Source organism: Capra hircus, chromosome 1 (genome assembly GCF_001704415.2).
Source record: "Capra hircus breed San Clemente chromosome 1, ASM170441v1, whole genome shotgun sequence".
Lineage (NCBI taxonomy): Eukaryota > Metazoa > Chordata > Mammalia > Artiodactyla > Bovidae > Capra > Capra hircus.
This window is the reverse complement of record NC_030808.1, coordinates 5,187,508-5,205,387: the sequence shown is the minus strand read 5'-3', so window position 1 is coordinate 5,205,387 and position 17,880 is coordinate 5,187,508. Positions and strand designations below refer to the sequence as shown.

At 42.4% G+C, this 17,880-nt stretch overlaps 1 protein-coding gene across 2 annotated transcripts in view; it reads left to right on the top strand.

The window, feature by feature from the left end:
* The window catches only part of BACH1 (BTB domain and CNC homolog 1), a 46,375-nt gene that overhangs the window by 9,601 nt on the left and 18,894 nt on the right, over positions 1–17,880 (top strand). For both annotated transcript variants that reach the window (XM_018049134.1, XM_018049175.1), the window contains exon 2: positions 17,517–17,810. In XM_018049134.1, coding sequence (XP_017904623.1) covers positions 17,577–17,810 — 234 coding nt within the window. In that variant the 5' untranslated portion in view covers positions 17,517–17,576. The remainder of the gene's footprint in view (positions 1–17,516; positions 17,811–17,880) is intronic.

Below are 17,880 nucleotides of genomic sequence, written 5' to 3'. Positions count from 1 at the left end.
AGAAGAGCCTGATGGGCTACAGTCCTTGGAGTCGCAAAGAGTCAGACACGACTGAGGGACTAAGCACAGCTCACAGCACAACCCTTCCCATAGGAAGGGCAAACAAATAGCATAAGTAAAGAAACACTTAGTGTTGTAAATTCATCAAATACAGAGTGACTGCTAATAGGTTTTTTTTCCCCTAGTCGAGAATAATGAATAGCTGTGATAGATGGTTAGGGGAGGCTTCTGAAATGGTATTACTTTTTTGGGTAGAATTTAGAAAGACCGTACTGCCAAAACACTTTCCATCTCAGATGAAAAACAATAGTATTTGCCTAGTCAGTTGTTCCTCAAATAATATTTGAACCTAGGAATATTTCAGCTTTTTTAAAAATAGGCCTCAAATTAATATTACTTAGCTGACTAAATCTTGGTATTAAATGTTGGAAAGTAGCTCTTTGAAGGCTAGGTGGAAAGTCTGCAGCTCGATATTTTCCATTTTAGAGATGGTAATTTTGACTTCCAAGTTAACATCAATAATGAGAAACAGATTTTAAAATTTTAGTTGTAGCTATGTTTATTGAGATACCTAGCACTGTACTGCCTACCAGGGATTAGTGGATTAGGTTATCTTTAAATAAAGCATTTCGGTTTAGTGCCTCTACTAAAATTAGAAAGTTTCATATCTGTGATTCATGTTATAATTGCTTTACTGCAGCTGCAGTGGTGGTGGTTGGTGATGTTAGTTGCTAAGTTGTGTCGGACTCTTGTGACCTGTGGACTGTAGCCCGCCAGGCTCCTCTGTCCATGGAATTGTCCAAGCAAGAGTGGGTAGCCATTCCCTTCTCCAAAGGCTCTTCCCTACCCAGTGATTGAACCTGGGTCTCCAGCTTTGCAGGCAGATTCTTCATCAACTGAGCCACCAGGGAAGACCTCCTGTAACTGCTGCCATATACAGTTAGCATTGTTACTTAATGTTTTTTCCTCTTAATCCATTTTTTTTTTTTTTGGCTCGGATTTTTTAGGCGTCGGGATGAGAAGGTATTTCTGGGGTGGTTGGGAGTTTCAAGAGCCCCTTTCCCGTGGTTTGCTTGTGCTCTCAGTTGCTCTGCATACTGTGTTTGTCAAGCCTTAGATCTACAGGAGGTCATCCTGACCGAGGTCTAGTTTTCAGGCTCTCACTTCCTCTAGGCGATCAGAAATCATGTAAATCACGGCTATAATTTTTACAGCTTGAAAACAAATGCCGTGAATGTTTCATTATGAATGTAGGACAGGAACACTTATTATTCTGTATTGAAAGTAACTTTTGGTGAAATATCTCCAGCACTGTGTCCTTCTTTTAAATTTCTATGGATATTTCATTGGGTATAACTTGACTTTAGTTTAAGTTCGGCCTAGTTTAGTTTCAGATTCTTTTTAATGATCTATGAGAGTTTTAATCTATGTAATTCAAGAAATGTTGATCAGAAATTAACAAACCGAATATTACGTAATAAGGGGAAATGTCTACTCCCTAAATGTCCTTTTAATCTTTGTCTAATGTTCTCATCACACTCAGAGGACACTTGAGGCATTTCCCTCTATTCTTTGTTTTCTTCCTCCTCACTTTTACCCCTGTCCTCAACACAGCATCACTACTTAGATCATGTAATATGAGTTGAAATGTAATATTTCAGTTAAATTGAAGACGACCTTTTTAACCTTAAGATACTACCCTCTCGGGACTTCTGTTTCCTCATCTGTAACGGAAGTGTGTAGTATTGGATGAATTTCATCTTTTAGTTGGGAATTCTTTGGGTCTATGAGATTATCCATTCTCTTGAGCAGACGTGTAATCTCAATACTTTCTTTTTATCTTGTTGCGATCATTACTAGGCTTACTCATACTTTCATTTTTAGAGGTTCCAGAATCTGTATTTTGTAGCTTAACTTTTTGGGTTTGTAGAACCTTGGAAAATGTAGTTTTCTTTAGGTCACTTGCATAAAGTTGGGAATAATAACGATAAGTCTTATGCCAGGCACTGTGCTGTTAAATGCAGCCAACCATTCAGTCCTTGACGTAAGTGTTGGTGGTGTTTTCCTTATGGGGAACCTGTAGGGTGAGGTTAAGGATCTTAGAGATAACACTGTTGGAAATATCTGCATTACCTTAATTCTCTCCGACTACTTGGTCTTTCCAATATCATGCTGCTGGTGGTGCTAAAATTGATTTTCTTTTGCATTTCATAATTCTTTGTATTTTGTGTGTAACTTTATCTTTTTCAAAGGCCTTTGGGACACACGTAGGGCAGGGACTCCCCGCTTCAGTCACAAGGATGCACATTTGCCTGTGTTCACAGAGCTAGACTGGACTTGATGGATCTTTTCTTCTTATTTTCCTGTAACAAGGTCGTCTTTTCCCACATCAAAGCATCTTTTAAAGTTTCTATGAAATTTAATTATTTTGTAATTACTATGAAGATATCAGTGGAGCCTGATTTAAAAAAGTGTTTTAGAGTTACCCATGAGTTTTCTGGGCAGTGATAAGTCAGTATCTACTGATGACTGGAGAAAATATCCATTATAAAGGAGAAAAAGTAACTGACGTTCCTTGGGAGCCCTAAAGACAACTGCAATGGAACTGCCTTTTTTTCTGAAGACACATTTTTTTATTTATAGTTTGTTGTCTGTTTGAACATTTTTCTGATTCTAGAGTAATATGCGTTTATAGTTAAGAATTTGAAGGCAGAAACAGGGAAAAATTACCTAAACATAACCATGGTCAGTATTTTGATATATATATCCTAGCTGGAGGTTGAGGAACCAAGGTTTGTGGACCTGTTCAATGTGAGATGTCTGCCAGACACATACAGGTAGTAATTTGAGTATGCAGTTGGATACATGAGTACAGAGTTTGAGAATAGGCGAGGTTAGAGCAAGTGTGAATATGAGAGCATACAGCAAGTCCATCAGTGATCGTGTCTGCGCTGTGGGTCTGGATGAGTTCTCATAGGGGGTGTTACAGAGAGAAGGAGCGATGGGAGGACCAAGTCCTGGTTCCCCAGCACTTAGAGCTCTGGAGGAGAAGGGGGACTCCACCAGGTTGGCAAGGGGCTGCTTGTGAGGCGATAAATCAGAAGGCCGTGGTATCCAGGAAGCCAGATGAAGAAAGGATTTCAGGGAGGGAATGATCAACCTGGTCAGTGTTGCTAAGATGCTATCTGAGAAGATTCAGAATTTCCTATTTGGCCATCTGAAGGCCGCTGATCCTCACAGAGTAATTCCCAGGGAGTGGAGGGGAGAAGGCTTGATTTTAGTGGGCTCAAATGAAGAGAGAGAGGGAAGAGTTGGGAGAGAGGGAAGTGGAGACAGTGTGACTATAAATAGTTTTTTTTTTTTTGAGGAGCTTTGCCATAAAGGCCTGCTCCCCAGGTGGTGCAGTGGTAAAGACTCCACCTGCTAATGCAGGAGATGCAAGAGCCGCGGTTTGATCCCTGGGTGGGGAAGATCCCCTGGAGAAGGAAGTGACAACCCACTCCCACATGCTTGCCAGAGAAATCCCACAGACAGAGCAGCCTGGGGTGCTCTAGTCCGTGGAGTCGCAAAGAGTCGGACACGACTGACCACAGCACAGCAACACTGTGAAGGAGAGCAGTAAATTGTACTGTGGTTTGAAGGGTGTGCGGAGGGTCAAGAAATTGTAAGAGCCATTGCGGTATTTTTGTATAACAATGGAAATGTTGTGTATTCCTCTTTTTGTTATAATTTTGCTTGGTGAGACTGCAGAAGCTTGTCAGTTTTATTGGTCTCCTTAAAGAATCAGCTTGTGGTTTAAATCATCAATGTTATCAAAAGCAGCTGCCAGATTTTGTTATGTGAGTGGTTTTCTTGGCAGAAATACAGCAGATTTCAGAGAATCGGTGCTCTCAGTTCAGGTGCTCAGTCTTTGCGACCCCATGGACCGCAGCACTCCAGGCTTCCCTGTCCATCACCAATTCCCAGAGCTTGCTCAAATTCATGTCCATCGAGTCAGTGAGGCCATCCAACCATCTCATCCTCTGTCGTCCCCTTCTCCTCCTGCCTTCAATCTTTCCCAGCATCAGGGTCTCTTCCAGTGAGTCAGTCAGGCAGTTTAACAGCTTGTTTCCCTAAAAGATACCCTTAAATTTTTAAAGAATGTATTTGAATTGATATCTTTGGCAATATGGAATTTTAAGCAGTATGTATAACATTGTTCCCAAACAAGAAATCTCACTATATTTTTCTTCCCTGACTATCTCCTAGTTTTGTCAAAGTAATCTAAGATTTTGGTTAAATAGATTTTTCTCTTTATCAAATTCCATTTCTATTTGAGGAATCTTTAAAAAGTTGCAATAAGACTCACAGCTAAGTTATCAGCAGTTTAGACTTGAACTGAGTTTCACTTTTTTTTAATTTTGTTTATTGTCTGTTTAAACATCCTTTAGGTTTATGTTTTTACGAAGTATTACATGTTTTTGATTTAAAGCAGTCTCATCTATCGCACACCTAGTTTGGCTTCAGAGATAATATTCGTCTTTACCCGTTACTGCTATTTAATGTTCTTTGGTGTCTCTAGACAGGTTTGCCTCTGTCTCTCTAGTTTGTTTATGCCCTCATTATATTTATGAACCTAAGATGTTATCTGTTTGCAGATAACAGTATTTAAGGCAGTATCTTTTGACTCAGTATAAGTCATAAAGAAATACTGCTTTTCCTTTGGGTTCTGTCTGATTCTGTCTCTCACCCTGTCCCCTTTATTTGTCAACGTTAATAACATTTCATTTAATAACCATGATTAAGTCTCCCATTATTTGTTCTGAAAAATGAAAACCAGTTAGCAGTGTTCATGTTATGTTACCTGTGTCAATATTGAACACTGGAAAGCTAAGTAACATGCTATTACATTTCTCTCCTTACAGTTTCAAGGTCACCGGATGCCACTCAAAAACGTTTATTTTTTATTGAAATATAGTTGATTTGCAATGTTGTGTTAGTTTCAGGTGTGTAGCTAAGTGATTCAGATACACGCACACACACATATTCAGATTAGTTTTTTTAATAGATTATTTGAGAATATTGAATACAGCACCCTGTGCTATATAGTACATCCTGGTTGGTTTTCTGTGTAGTAATGTGTATATGTTAATCCCAAACTCCTAATTTATCCCTCTCCCTGCCCCTCCTTTCCCCTTTCGTAAGCATAAGTTTGTTTTATATGTCTATGGGTCTATTCCTATTTTATATGTAAATTTATGTGTATCTTTACTGTAAGATTCCACATATAAGTGATAGCATATGATATTTGTCTGGCTTACTTAGTATGATACTATTTAGGTTCATACTTGTTGCAAATGGTATTATTTCATTCTTTTTTTAAGGCTGAGTAATATTTTTTAAGGCTGAGGCTGTGTGTGTGTATATACCCCACATCTCTATCTGTTTATCTGTCGATGGATATTTAGGTTGCTTCAGTGTCTTGGTTATTGAAAGTAGTGCTGCAGTGAACGTTGGGGTGCATATATCTCTTTAAATTATGGTTTTCTCTAGGAAAAAGATTGTCGGATTGTATGGTAGCTCTGTTTTTAGTTTTTAAAGGAACCTCCATACTATTCTCCACAGTGACTATATGAATTTATTCCCACCAACACTGAAGGAGGGTTCCTTTTTCTCCACACTCTCTTCAGCATTTATTAGTTGTAGATTTTTTTGATGATGGCCCTTCTGACTAGTGTCAAACCTATTATAGTTTTGATCTGCATTTCTCTTAATTGTTTGTGATGTTGAGCATCTTTTCATGTGCCTCTTGGCCATCTGTATGTCTGCTTTGGAGAAATGTCTGTTAGGTCTTCTGCCCATTTTTTTGATTGGGTTGTTTGTGTTTTTGATATTAAGCTGTATGAACTATTTGTGTTTTGGAGACTAATGCCTTGTTGGTTGCATCATTTGCAGTATTTTTTCCCATTCGTAGATTGCCTTTTCGTTTGTTTAATGTTTCCTTTGCAGTGCCAAAGCTTTTAACTTTCACTAGGTCTTATTTGTCTTTTGTTGTTGTTTTATTTCCGTTACTCTGGGAGATGAATTTAAAAAGATATGCTCTAATTTTTGTCCAAGAGTGTTCTGCTTGTGTTTTCCTCAGAGTTTTATAGTATCCATTCTTAAATTTAGGTCTTTAATCCATTTTGCATTTATTTTTGTGTCTGGTGTTAGAGAATGTTCTAAGTTGATTTTACATTGAGCTGTTCAGTTTCCCTAGCACCACTTACTGAAGAGCCTTTCTTCTCTGTTGTCTGCGTTGTCATAGATTAATTGACCACAGGTGCATGGTTTATTTCTGTGTGCTCTCTCCTGTTCTGTTGTTCCATATTTCTGTTTTTGTGCCTGTACTGTACTGCATTGAATACTGTAGCTTTGTAGTATAGTCTGAAGTCCGGGAGCCTGACTGCTCCAGCTCTGTTTTTCTTTTTCAAGGTTTCTTTGGCTATTCAGGATCTTTTATGTTTACAAAAACATTTCTAACATCAAATTCAAATAATCACTAACAATTACGGAACATGGGTATGTGTCAGGCGCTACTAAGGGCGTTCAGTTCAGTTCAGTTACTCAGTCGTGTCCAACTCTTTGCAACCCCGTGAATCGCAGCATGCCAGGCCTCCCTGTCCATCACCAACTCCCGGAGTTCACTCAAACTCACGTCCATTGCGTCAGTGATGCTATCCAGCCATCTCATCCTCTATTGTCCCCTTCTCCTCCTGCCCCCATCCCTCCCAGCATCAGAGTCTTTTCCAGTGAGTCAACTCTTCGCATGAGGTGGCCGAAGTACTGGAGTTTCAGCTTTAGCATCAGTCCTTCCAAAGAAATCCCAGGACTGATCTCCTTTAGAATGGACTGATTGGATCTCCTTGCAGTCCAAGGGACTCTCAAGAGTCTTCTCCAACACCACAGTTCAAAAGCATCAATTCTTTGGTGCTCAGCTTTCTTCACAGTCCAACTCTCACATCCATACATGACCACTGGAAAAACCATAACCTTGACTAGACAGACCTTTGTTGACAGAGTAATGTCTCTGCTTTTGAATATGCTATCTAGGTTGGTCATAACTTTCTTTCCAAGGAGTAAGCATATTTTAATTTCATGGCTGCAGTCACCATCTGCAGTGATTTTGGAGCTCCAAAAAATAAAGTCTGACACTGTTTCCCCATCTATTTCCCATTAAGTAATGGGACCAGATGCTATAATCTTTGTTTTCTGAATGTTGAGCTTTAAGCCAACTTTTTCACTCTCCTCTTTCACTTTCATCAAGAGGCTTTCTAGTTCCTCTTCACTTTCTGCCATAAGCGTGGTGTCATCTGCATATCTGAGGTTATTGATATTTCTCCCAGCAATCTTGATTCCAGCTTGTGTTTCATCCAGCCCAGCGTTTCTCATGATGTACTCTGCATATAAGTTAAGGTATATTATTTCATTTGATCCTCCCAGCAGAGTCAGACAGGACTAAGCAACTGAACAACAACAATGTGAAGTACTATTCTTGTCCCTTTTCCCCCTCCCTCCAAAAAAAGGAATTGTTAGAGGTATGTAATTTGCCCACTGGCAGGGTTGTCCTCCAGTTATAAAATACCGTTCCGTGCTGTCCACCTCTGGTGATCTCTAGAGCAGACAGCGACCATATTTGCAAGGTTCTGAGAGAGTTAGTCTTAGGTGTGCCCTCTGATGATTAATCTCTGTCCTTCTTTATCTCTAGTCCCTGATTGTGCAGTCTTATAGATATCTGGGGCCAATACTTCGAAAGGGGTGTAGGAACGAAGGTACCCTGGAAGAGGCTGAGTGAGTTTGGGAATTTTACTCTTCAGGGGGAACTGTTGGAAGTTTTCACTGTGCTTTTTCTTTTCACTTACCCTTTGAGTATCTTGCAGGAGTCCTAACTACTGCACCTCTCCTTTTGCCCATCAGTTGCCTATCTTAGAAAACCCATAGTTAATGTCATATTTCGTAATGAAATATTGAGCACTTTCTTTGCAGGGGAATAAGGCAAGGATGCCCTTTCTCACCACTCTCACTACTCTCATCATTGCAGTAAGGGGGGAAAAAGTGTAAAGATGGAGAGAAGTAAAACTATCTCTATATGCAGATGACATGAATGTGTACATAGAAAATACTAAGGAATCTACAAAGAAACAGATCTAATAAGTGAAGTAAGGTTGTGGAGAATTCAAGGTTAATATTTAAAAACATCAATTTTATGTCTATATTATCGAAGAGAACCAGAAAGTGAAGTTTAACAAACAAGTCTGTTTATAGTAACTATAAAAAAAAACCAAAATACTTAAGAAGTTTAACAAAAGATGTACAAGATCTCTTTCCTAAGAAACTTCAGAATAATGCTGAGAGAATTAAGGAAGACCTAAGTAAATGGGGAGATATGCCGTGTTCATGCCTCAGAAGACTCAGTTTGTTAGATGGCAGTTCTCTCAAAATTGTTGTTTAGATTCACTGCCATGTTGATCAAAATTCTGCTGGCCCTTTCAATTCGAGAAGAAGACAGTCCAGTTAAAAATGGATAGAATAATTGGACAGACATTTCACAGAAGAAGATATACAGATGGCTCACAAGTGTATATAGAGATGCTCAACAGTATTAGCCACCAGGAAACGCAAACTAAAACCACAGCACTGTTGTTAAATTGTCCATTCGTGTTTGACTCTTTGCAGCCTCATGGACTGGAGGCTTCCCTGTCCTTTACCATCTCCTGCTGTATCACTGTATATTTGTTAGGATAGCTAAGATTAAAAAGACTGACATTCCCAAGATAGGTAAGAATGTGGAGCACCTGGAGTTCCCACACACTGCTGGTAGCAAGAAGAGGATACAATTACATTGGAAAAGTATTTAGCAGTTTCTAAGAAGCTAAACAGAAACTCACCATATCACTCAGCTTCTCCACTTCTAGGTATTTAGTTACCCAAGAGAAATAAAGTATATGTCTGTGAAGGTGTTCCCTGAAGCTTTATTTGAGCAACCCCTAAACTGGAAACAGTACATCTTTATTACAGGCTTCCCAGGTGGCGCTAGTGGTAAAGAACTTGTTGGCCAGTGCAGGTAGATGTATGAGTTCGATCCCTGGGTCGGGAAGATCCCCTGGAGGAGAGTATGACAACCCACTCCAGTATTCTTGCCTGGAGAGTCCCATGGACAGAGGAGCCTGGTGGGCTACTGTCCGTGGGGTGGCAAAGAGTCGGCCATGACTGAAGTGACTTAGCACACGAGCACGCATCTTTATTACAATAAATAGTGCATCCACAGTTAAATGGGTAAACATATGGTGATATGTACATATAATGGAATACTGTTCAGCAATAAAGAACCCAAACATGGAATGTATGCATCCTGATTGTCATTAAACCGAGTGAAAGAAACCCAAGGCCAAAGTATGTTCTGTTTACATAAATAGAATGTGTTATTCTGTTTACACAAAAATCATGGAAAATGCACACTGATCGACAGTGACATAAAAGCAAATCATTGGTTACCTGGGACCAGGGAAGGAGAGACCTCAAAGAGGCATATGGAATTTTGAGAAGTGGTGGAAATTTATCCTGATTGTGGTGGTGGTTTCATCCAAACATACAAGTATCAAAACTCCCTGAATTCTGTATTTTAAATTTAAAACTCATTGAGTTCATTCAATGTAAATCCTGCCTCTTAGTTGGTAAATAAAATAGTGAGCGACAAGTGCATGATAGACAATATATAATTCAGTAAATAGGCCGTATTGGTATGAGCCAATTCTAGTTGCTAGGTCTTGTTTTCAAAATGTAGTCATACTCCATTGAGATATAACAGTCCCGTTAAGAATCGAATAGCTGCCACATATGTTACACGAATCAGAGGCTTCACTGTTTCTTACATTCGTTGTAGTAAGAGGATATAACTAGTAAGAAGAATCTGTTACTCTTCTTTTGGTTCTGGAACTTGGATTTCCTATGTTCTTTCTTCCTTTGTTGTCCTTGACTCTCTCAGGCATGTCTGACTCTTTGTGACCCCAAGGACTGCAGCATGCCAGGCTTCTCTGTCCTTCACTGTCTCCCAGAGTTTCCTCAAATTCATGACTTTGAGTCGGTGGTGCTATTTAAGGGTCTCATCCTTTGCTGCCCCCTTCTCCTATATTCCCCTTCCAATTAATTGCACCTTATGGTTAAATGAGAATTGACCAGAAAGTAGTTTTTATTTGAAGTCTTACTGCAGATACCTTTAGGAACTGCCCACATTCCTGTGTAAGTTGATTATAGTGATCGTTGCCATACCTTTCACTCCAAGGTATCATTTTCATTTCAAACATTTCCAGGCCATCTTCTTCTTAAACGTGTGGACTGTCTTTTGTGTGTGTGTTTTCACGGCACCAGTCTGCTATATGGCACGGGTAGGCACTTGGAGAGAGAGCATTTGTCACCCTTAAGTGAAAGATGAAGGATGTTTGGATGATGGTCCTTCTCTCTTATATGAGTCCTTGGAGTTAGGTTACTTCCCATGCCCTTCTACACTGAGAATTAAAAAACAACCAAGTTGTGAGACTTTTCACTGAAGTGAATAAAAGTCCAGCTCTTTGTGCACAGGGAACTTCAACTTCATTCTGAATTTCTGTTCTGAAGCATTATAGATCTGGTTCCATGATGGAATATTCACCTCAGGATTTTAAAAGTTTGTATATTTTTTCTTTAGATAAATTACCTTAAAGTTATTAAAATGTGGGAAAGCCACAGGAGCTTTTTTCATTAAAAAAAAAAATGACTTGGAAAGCAAAATATCAAGAGGTGATTTAAAATTTAAATTGTGTACTGAGCAGAGAGCAGAAGTTATTTCCAAATTGAGATGCAGGAAGCTTTAAAATGCCTGTTCATCCTTTATCAGCATTACAGAATGAATCAGCAGTTTGCTCAGGTCAGTGAACCTTTGTTTCGAATTATAACAATGATTTCTATTTCTAAGAACATAGAAAAAGTCAGGTGTAACATGCTGCTGCTAAGTCACTTCAGCACTGTGTGACCCATAGACGGCAGCCCACCAGGCTCCCCCATCCCTGGGATCCTTCAGGCAAGAACACTGGAGTGGGTTGCCATTTCCTTCTCCAATACATGAAAGTGAAAAGTGAAAGTGAAGTCGCTCAGTCATGTCTGACTCTTAGTGACCCCATGGACTGCAGCCCACCAGGCTCCTCCGCCCATGGGATTTTCCAGGCAAGAGTACTGGAGTGGGGTGCCGTTGCCTTCTCATAGGAATCTAAATTTGGAGTTAATAAATTCACAGAATTTTAGGCCCGGAGGACTGTGGGGATGTTATAGCTTATGTTTGAAAAATGTCAGAAGGTGACTGAGTGTGCCATTCTTAGCTAAGTTAGTTATTCCTTAGTTAATGTTACTTGGTAAAAATAGATTACTGACCACCTAGATGGTTTTCAGAATGAGGAAAGTTGAATTTGAATTTCAGAATAACTTTGTGTAGGGCTCCACACTAGTGAGGCCAGGGTTGGGTGATTGTATTTCTGACTCTGGAAAAGCTATCCAAGGACTTTTCTCTGAGTACTTAGCGGCATTGTTCCTCTGTGTGTTGGAGTGGCTGACTGTGCTGTGTCTGGAAGATGAAGTTAGACGATCTGCGTTTTGGGTTTATACTAAAAATGCTGTCATTCATTCAGAAGCAGGTACCTGCATTGGGCCCTCTGTTACAAGCTTGAGCTGTGACAGAGAACAAGTCAGGCAAAGTGTTGACATTGAAGCTGAGACCTAACAGGTGAGGAGTTGGCCAGCTGAAGAGTAGCAGTCCAGGGGCTGGGGACAGCATGTGCAGAGGTCCTGCGGCTGGAAGGAGCTTGGTGCCTGTGGAGTGGGAAGGAGGATGGTCAGGCTGGAGAACAGCGAGAGAGGGAGGCGACGGCTTTGAGGCAAGGCTGGGTTAACGGACAACCCGGCCGCGCAGGTCTGGAGGACATGCTAAGGATTTAGAATTGAGCATAAGGAATTTGGAAGACATTGTGCGGTTTTTAGCAAGGGAGCTATAACTTTGATGGACAGAAATAAATTGGAGGGGATCATGAGGGGATTCAGGGGACTGAGGCTTTTGTTATTTTTATTATTATCATTGTTAATAGCCGCTAATATTTACAATTTGTTGGCTTTGGGCCAGACACTGTGCTCAGTCCTTTACCCTCATTGTCTTCATGTAAACCTCACAACCCAGTGAGGTGCTGTTGTTAACCTTGTTTGAAACCAAGACCCAACCCAGCAAGGCTAAGCAGGTTGCCAGGGCCACATAGCCAGTAAGGGACAGAGCTGAGATTTGAACCCCGGTGCTGTATGATTCTAGACCCTGTTCTGTTAGCCAGTGGTCTTATGTTTTCAATGTGTGCGGTCATGGTCCATTATTGGTTCTTAAAATTTGAGTGGATCACAACTGGATTCTTTTTTTTAATAGAGTAGAAATTAGACTGTGTTGCACTAGTAAGGGTAAAATATTGCTGTGTGAACTTCTGTGTCACTTTTTATTTCACATAATTATAGTTGTACATGTGTGAGCTTGTGAGGCCTTGCAAGAGGATACACAGCATTTGTCTAGGCAAGAGCCAGTGTGGCTTGGACTGGAGTTGTGGCAGGACAGATGGACACAGGTGGGTCTTAGCTGCAAGGGACAGAGGCACCAGGGCTTGGGAGGAGACTGGACCCCAGGGCTGAGCATGGGAGGTCTCAGGGTTCTGGGAGGAGTCAGGTCAGTCCACTTAAGGGGAGACTGGACCCTTTTAAGAGGAATCGTCCCAGGTGGCTGTTTGACTCCCAGATTTTCTAGCTTCTCTCAGCTGCAGCTGTTGGAACTTGGTGTTGGCATACGGCCCAAAGCTGTAAGCTGGCCATGAATTTATGAGGTAGCCTGTCAGCCAGAACTGCCTGAACAAGGGGACTGAGCCAAAAATAAACTCTCTCTTGAGGCGAGTAGTGAACAGACTAGTCGGAGCAACATTAATGGTTGGATTACATGTGGGCTGACAGCAGCTCTGTGGGGCCTGGGCCTTGCTTGTTTTCGGCGAAAGTCCCTCTCTGTTTATTATGTGTTCTTCAGTACAGTTTTTTTCTCTCTGTTTATCATGTGTTCTTCAGTACAGTTTTTTTTTTAATTGAGGTAAAATTGGTATATAAACATTATATACCAATAATGTTACTCAGTGGCATCTGATTCTTTGCAACCCATGCCCTGCAGCCCGCCCGGTTCATGGGATTCTCCAGACAAGAACACTGGAGTGAGTTGCCATTTCCTTCTCCAGAGGAATGTTGCTCAGTGGTGTCTGATTCTTTGCGACCCATGCCCTGCAGCCCACCAGGTTCATGGGATTCTCCAGGCAAGAATACTGGAGTTGCCATTTCCTTCTCCAGAGGATCTTCCTGACCCAGGGATCAAACCCGGGTCTCCTGCATTGCAGGCTGATTCTTTACCCTCTGAGCTATCAGGGAAGCCCGTTCCCCTCTAGTAACCAGCAGTCATTGCAGGCTGATTCTTTACCCTCTGAGCTATCACAGAAGCCCGCTCCCCTCTAGTAACCAGCAGTCTAGTCTCTGTCTGTGTGGATTTTATTTTGTTTTGTTTGTTTTCTTTAGACTCCATATATGAGTGAGGATCACACAGTAGTTACCTTTCTCCATCTGACTTATTTCACTTAACGTTATACTGTCAGAATGGCAGGGTTTCATTTTTGTATGGCCGAGTAGTGTAAATGCACACCACATCTCTATCCGTTCATCCATTGATGGGCATTTATGTTACTCTCATATCTTGGCTATGGTAGATAATGCTTCGTTGAGCATGAGGGTGTGTAAGGTTTATAGTTGGTGTTCTCGTATTCTTTGGACTAATACCCTGAAGTGGAGTGGTTGGACTATACAGTAGTTTTGCTCTTCATTTTTTTGAGGAATTTCCCCAGTTTTCCATGGTGACCTCACAGAATGAGGGTCGGGTTTATGTAGTTTTATATCATCATCAGGGCAGATGATAGGACAGAATAAGAAGGCTGGGGACTTGTCCAGGAACACTGCAAGGTACACGGTCACTGTTGAATCCGGCTTGGCTGGGGAGGTGGACAATCTTGGATAAAGTGGAAGGCGGTGGTCCCTGCAGTACCACACACACCAGATACACAGTTTCATTGAATGATAGCTCCTCCCCACTACTCTTAACAACAGTTCCTTATGTTGATAGCTGAAATACCAAGACCAATTGCGAAAGGGAACTTACTACCCTTTCAATGTGGGCACAACCTGAAAATCAAGTTAGTCCTTGGACGTGGTTTTTGAGTTGCCATGATTTCATGCAGTGTGCTGAATCAGTAAATAAATGATAGATTGTGATCCTTGACCTTGGGAAAAGTTTAACCACATAGTGAGAGATTTTATTTTCATTGACTGTTTCTGAGGAACTTAATATTTCAGCTATAATGAGCACCTTAAAAATGAACACATAGGTAGAATGGAACTCAGATGCATGTCTTGTGTGGTTACTGAGACGTTGTGTCTTTGAGGTGGATTCACCTGACTGGGGCTTCCCAGGTGGCGCTAGTGGTAAAGAACCCGCCTGCCAATGCAGAAGATGTAAGAGATGCTGGTTCGATCCCTGGGTTGGGAAGATCCCCTGGAGGAAGAAATGGCAACCCACTCCAGTATTCTTGCTTGGAGAATCCCATGGACAGAGGAGCCTCGCGGGATACAGTCCATAGGATCGCAGAGACTGGGACACAACTTTGGGCCTGTTCTGTCTGGATTTAGTAGTTTTTATTTCTCCTTTCATTTTTGTTTGGCCTATAGCAACTGTGAAAACAGTAATGTTTATTAAGTCATGTAACATTTGAGGACCTCCGTGTTTTGGGACATGAATAAGGTTCAGAAGAAAAACAGGGATCACCCTGTGAGGAGCTTGTGGTCCCTGGGTCAGGAAGATCTCTTGGAGCAGGAAATTGCGGCCCACTCCAGTATTCTTGCCTGGAAAGTTGCATGGACAGAATAGCCCGGTGGGCTCCATTCCGTGGGTCAGATAGTCAGACACAGTGTAGCAACTAAACTGTCCTTTTTCGGGGGGTGGCTGGGTCAGTTCAGTTGCTCAGTCCTGTCTGACTTTTTGCAACCCAATGGACTCTAGTCCACCAGTCTCCTCTGTCCATGGAATTCTCCAGGCAGGAAGACTAGAGTGGGTTGCCATTGCCTTCTCCAGGGGATCTTCTGACCCAGAGATTGAACCCAGGTCTCCTGCATTGTAGGCAGATTCTTTACTGACTGAGCCACCGGGAAAGCCCATAGTTGTTCATATGTATGTTGGGTATATATACGATCAAAAATGTTTGGAGGCTACTGTGTATTAGTATGGGCCTCCCAGGTGGCGCTAGTGGTAAAGAACCTGCCTGCCAGCGTAGGAGACATAAGACGCAGGTTCAGTCCCTGGGTTGGGAAGATCCCCTGGAAAAGGGCATGGCAACCCACTCCAGTATTCTTGCCTGAAGAATCCCATGGACAGAGAAGTCTGGTGAGTTACAGTCCGTAGGGTCACAAGGAGATGGACACGACTGAAGCAGCAGCACGCATGCACATATGTTAGTATATGGTTTTAAAAACATATGTTTTTGATAATCTTCTCTTTTGTTGTAGCATTTTGAGAAAACCGAGAGTTCCTCTGTGTGGTAAACTATGTTAACGATGGAGTACTCCTATTTGTTACCTACATTTTATAGTGTTAAGTAAGACTTGTTATATAAAAAGATTGATTGCTAGGATCTGGCCTGGCAGACCTGAGTCTTTAGATCAAGGAAGTCCTCCTCTTCTTGGTGTTGGAGGAGCTTTGGCTTTTGTAGAATGTGCCCCTTGTTCTGGACCACACCCTCCTGCCTGCTGTCAAGTGTTGGGAAGTGGGGGACACAGAGAATGTGGAGTGCTGTGTGCCTGTTCCACCATTTAGCCCAGTCCAGAGTGTGACCTCCGGTGACCTACACGCACCCATTAACGTCTTAAAGCAACGGATTGGGATGCCACCCAGAAACTTCTCAGCCTTACCAGTTTGCTCACTGGAGGTTTTTTCTTTGTACAAAATACCTCATTTCAAAGCCATAAAATCCTTGCTTCAAAAGGTCTTCCCCTCTTCACCCCCAAGAATATGTTTCCTATTATTATAAAAATTGCTTATCAAAAACCTCTATTAAATGAAGTGAATAAATGCTTCCAGGCTGTCAGGAGCCTTTTTTCTTTTAAAAGGTTTCTTTTTATTATGTGTAACTTAGGCAAACCCCACTCCAGTACTCTTGCCTGGAAAATCCCATGGACGGAGGAGCCTGGTAGGCTGCAGTCCATGGGGTCGCTAAGAGTCGGACACGACTGAGCAACTTCCTTTTCACTTTTCACTTTCATGCATTGGAGAAGGAAATGGCAGCCCACTCCAGTGTTCTTGCCTGGAGAATCCCAGGCACGGGGGAGCCTGGTGGGCTGCCGTCTATGGGGTCACACAGAGTCGGACACGACTGAAGTGACTTGGCAGCAGCAACATAGGCAAAATTGTCAGTACATTTTTAAAGTATTTAACGTGTTCTGATTTTTTCCACTGCCAAATCACCGTGTTTCTCCAAAGTCATAAATCTTTGAGATGAGATAGCCCTTTAAAATTTTTTTTGCTGAATCTACAGTTATCATGTCTGTCAGCCTACAATTCTTTTAGTTGGGCCTCTTTAATCTCCAGTGGAATATGGACACACTTTAAAATTGTCCACCTGTAATCTTTGGGATCCAATTTCCTCAAGCAGTTTACTTTAGGAGTGTGTTTAGGGTCAGGAGATGGATCTGCTGAGTTCTGAATTTGAACACCCTCAAAAAATGTATTAAGTTCAAATCACATTCATTCCTAGGCTATCCTGCCCTAGAGCAGTACAGATCATTGGGGTATGCCAGTACCTTTTTAAAACCAGACAGCCGGGTTCTCAAGATAAAATTTCTAAAAAAAGGAAGCCATCTTTGTTTCATGCCAGCATTAAAATTAGAGTATTAAATCAATACAGCTGATAATTTAACGGCTTAAGCTAGGAGGGGAAAGCATCAGCTCTGTAGTTCTGGACGCCATGGGTATAGTCATTGGTGCACACCCATCACTTGACCCTGAGTCTGGTTTAGGTGGAAGCTTTTGTTTTCATTTGGGTTTTAGTGATGAGTATTTTAATCTAATGGGGAGCTTCCCAAGTGGCTCAGTGGTAAAGAACCCACCCGCCAATGTAAGAGAGGTGGGTTCGATCCCCGGGTGGGGAAGATCCGCCCGGAGAAGGAAGTGGCAACCCACTCCAATATTCTTGCCGGGAAAATCCGCATGGACCGAGGAGTCTGGAGGGCCACAGTCCATGAGGTCGCAGAGAGTCGGACTGACTGAGCGACTAAACAGCAGCCACGTGTTGATGGGTACCTGCCGGGGCCGTCGGGACAGATTTCCTTCCTAGCCGTTCCGTGAGTGACCGCAGCCTGTGTCTCGGCAGGGTTGACAACCGTCAGAAGCATGCTCTCTCGGATCCTCCCGACGCCGCCCCGGACGCAGAATGTGGCTGGGTGAGAACGCGGTGTTCGCCTACGAGTCCTCGGTGCACGGCGCGCACGTGCTGCGCTGCCTGGACGAGCAGCGGCGGAAGGACGAGCTGTGCGACGTGACGGTGCTGGTGGAGGGCCGGCCCTTCCGCGCGCACCGCGCCGTGCTGGCAGCCTGCAGCGCCTACTTCCACGCCCGGCTCGCCGGCGCGGCCGGCGCAGAGCCACGCATCACGCTGCCCGGAGAGGTGGGAGAGCTCGCCCCGCGTTCATGCAACCAACTGTCTCCCCTGGTTGATCCCGTTAGGGCAAAACCCC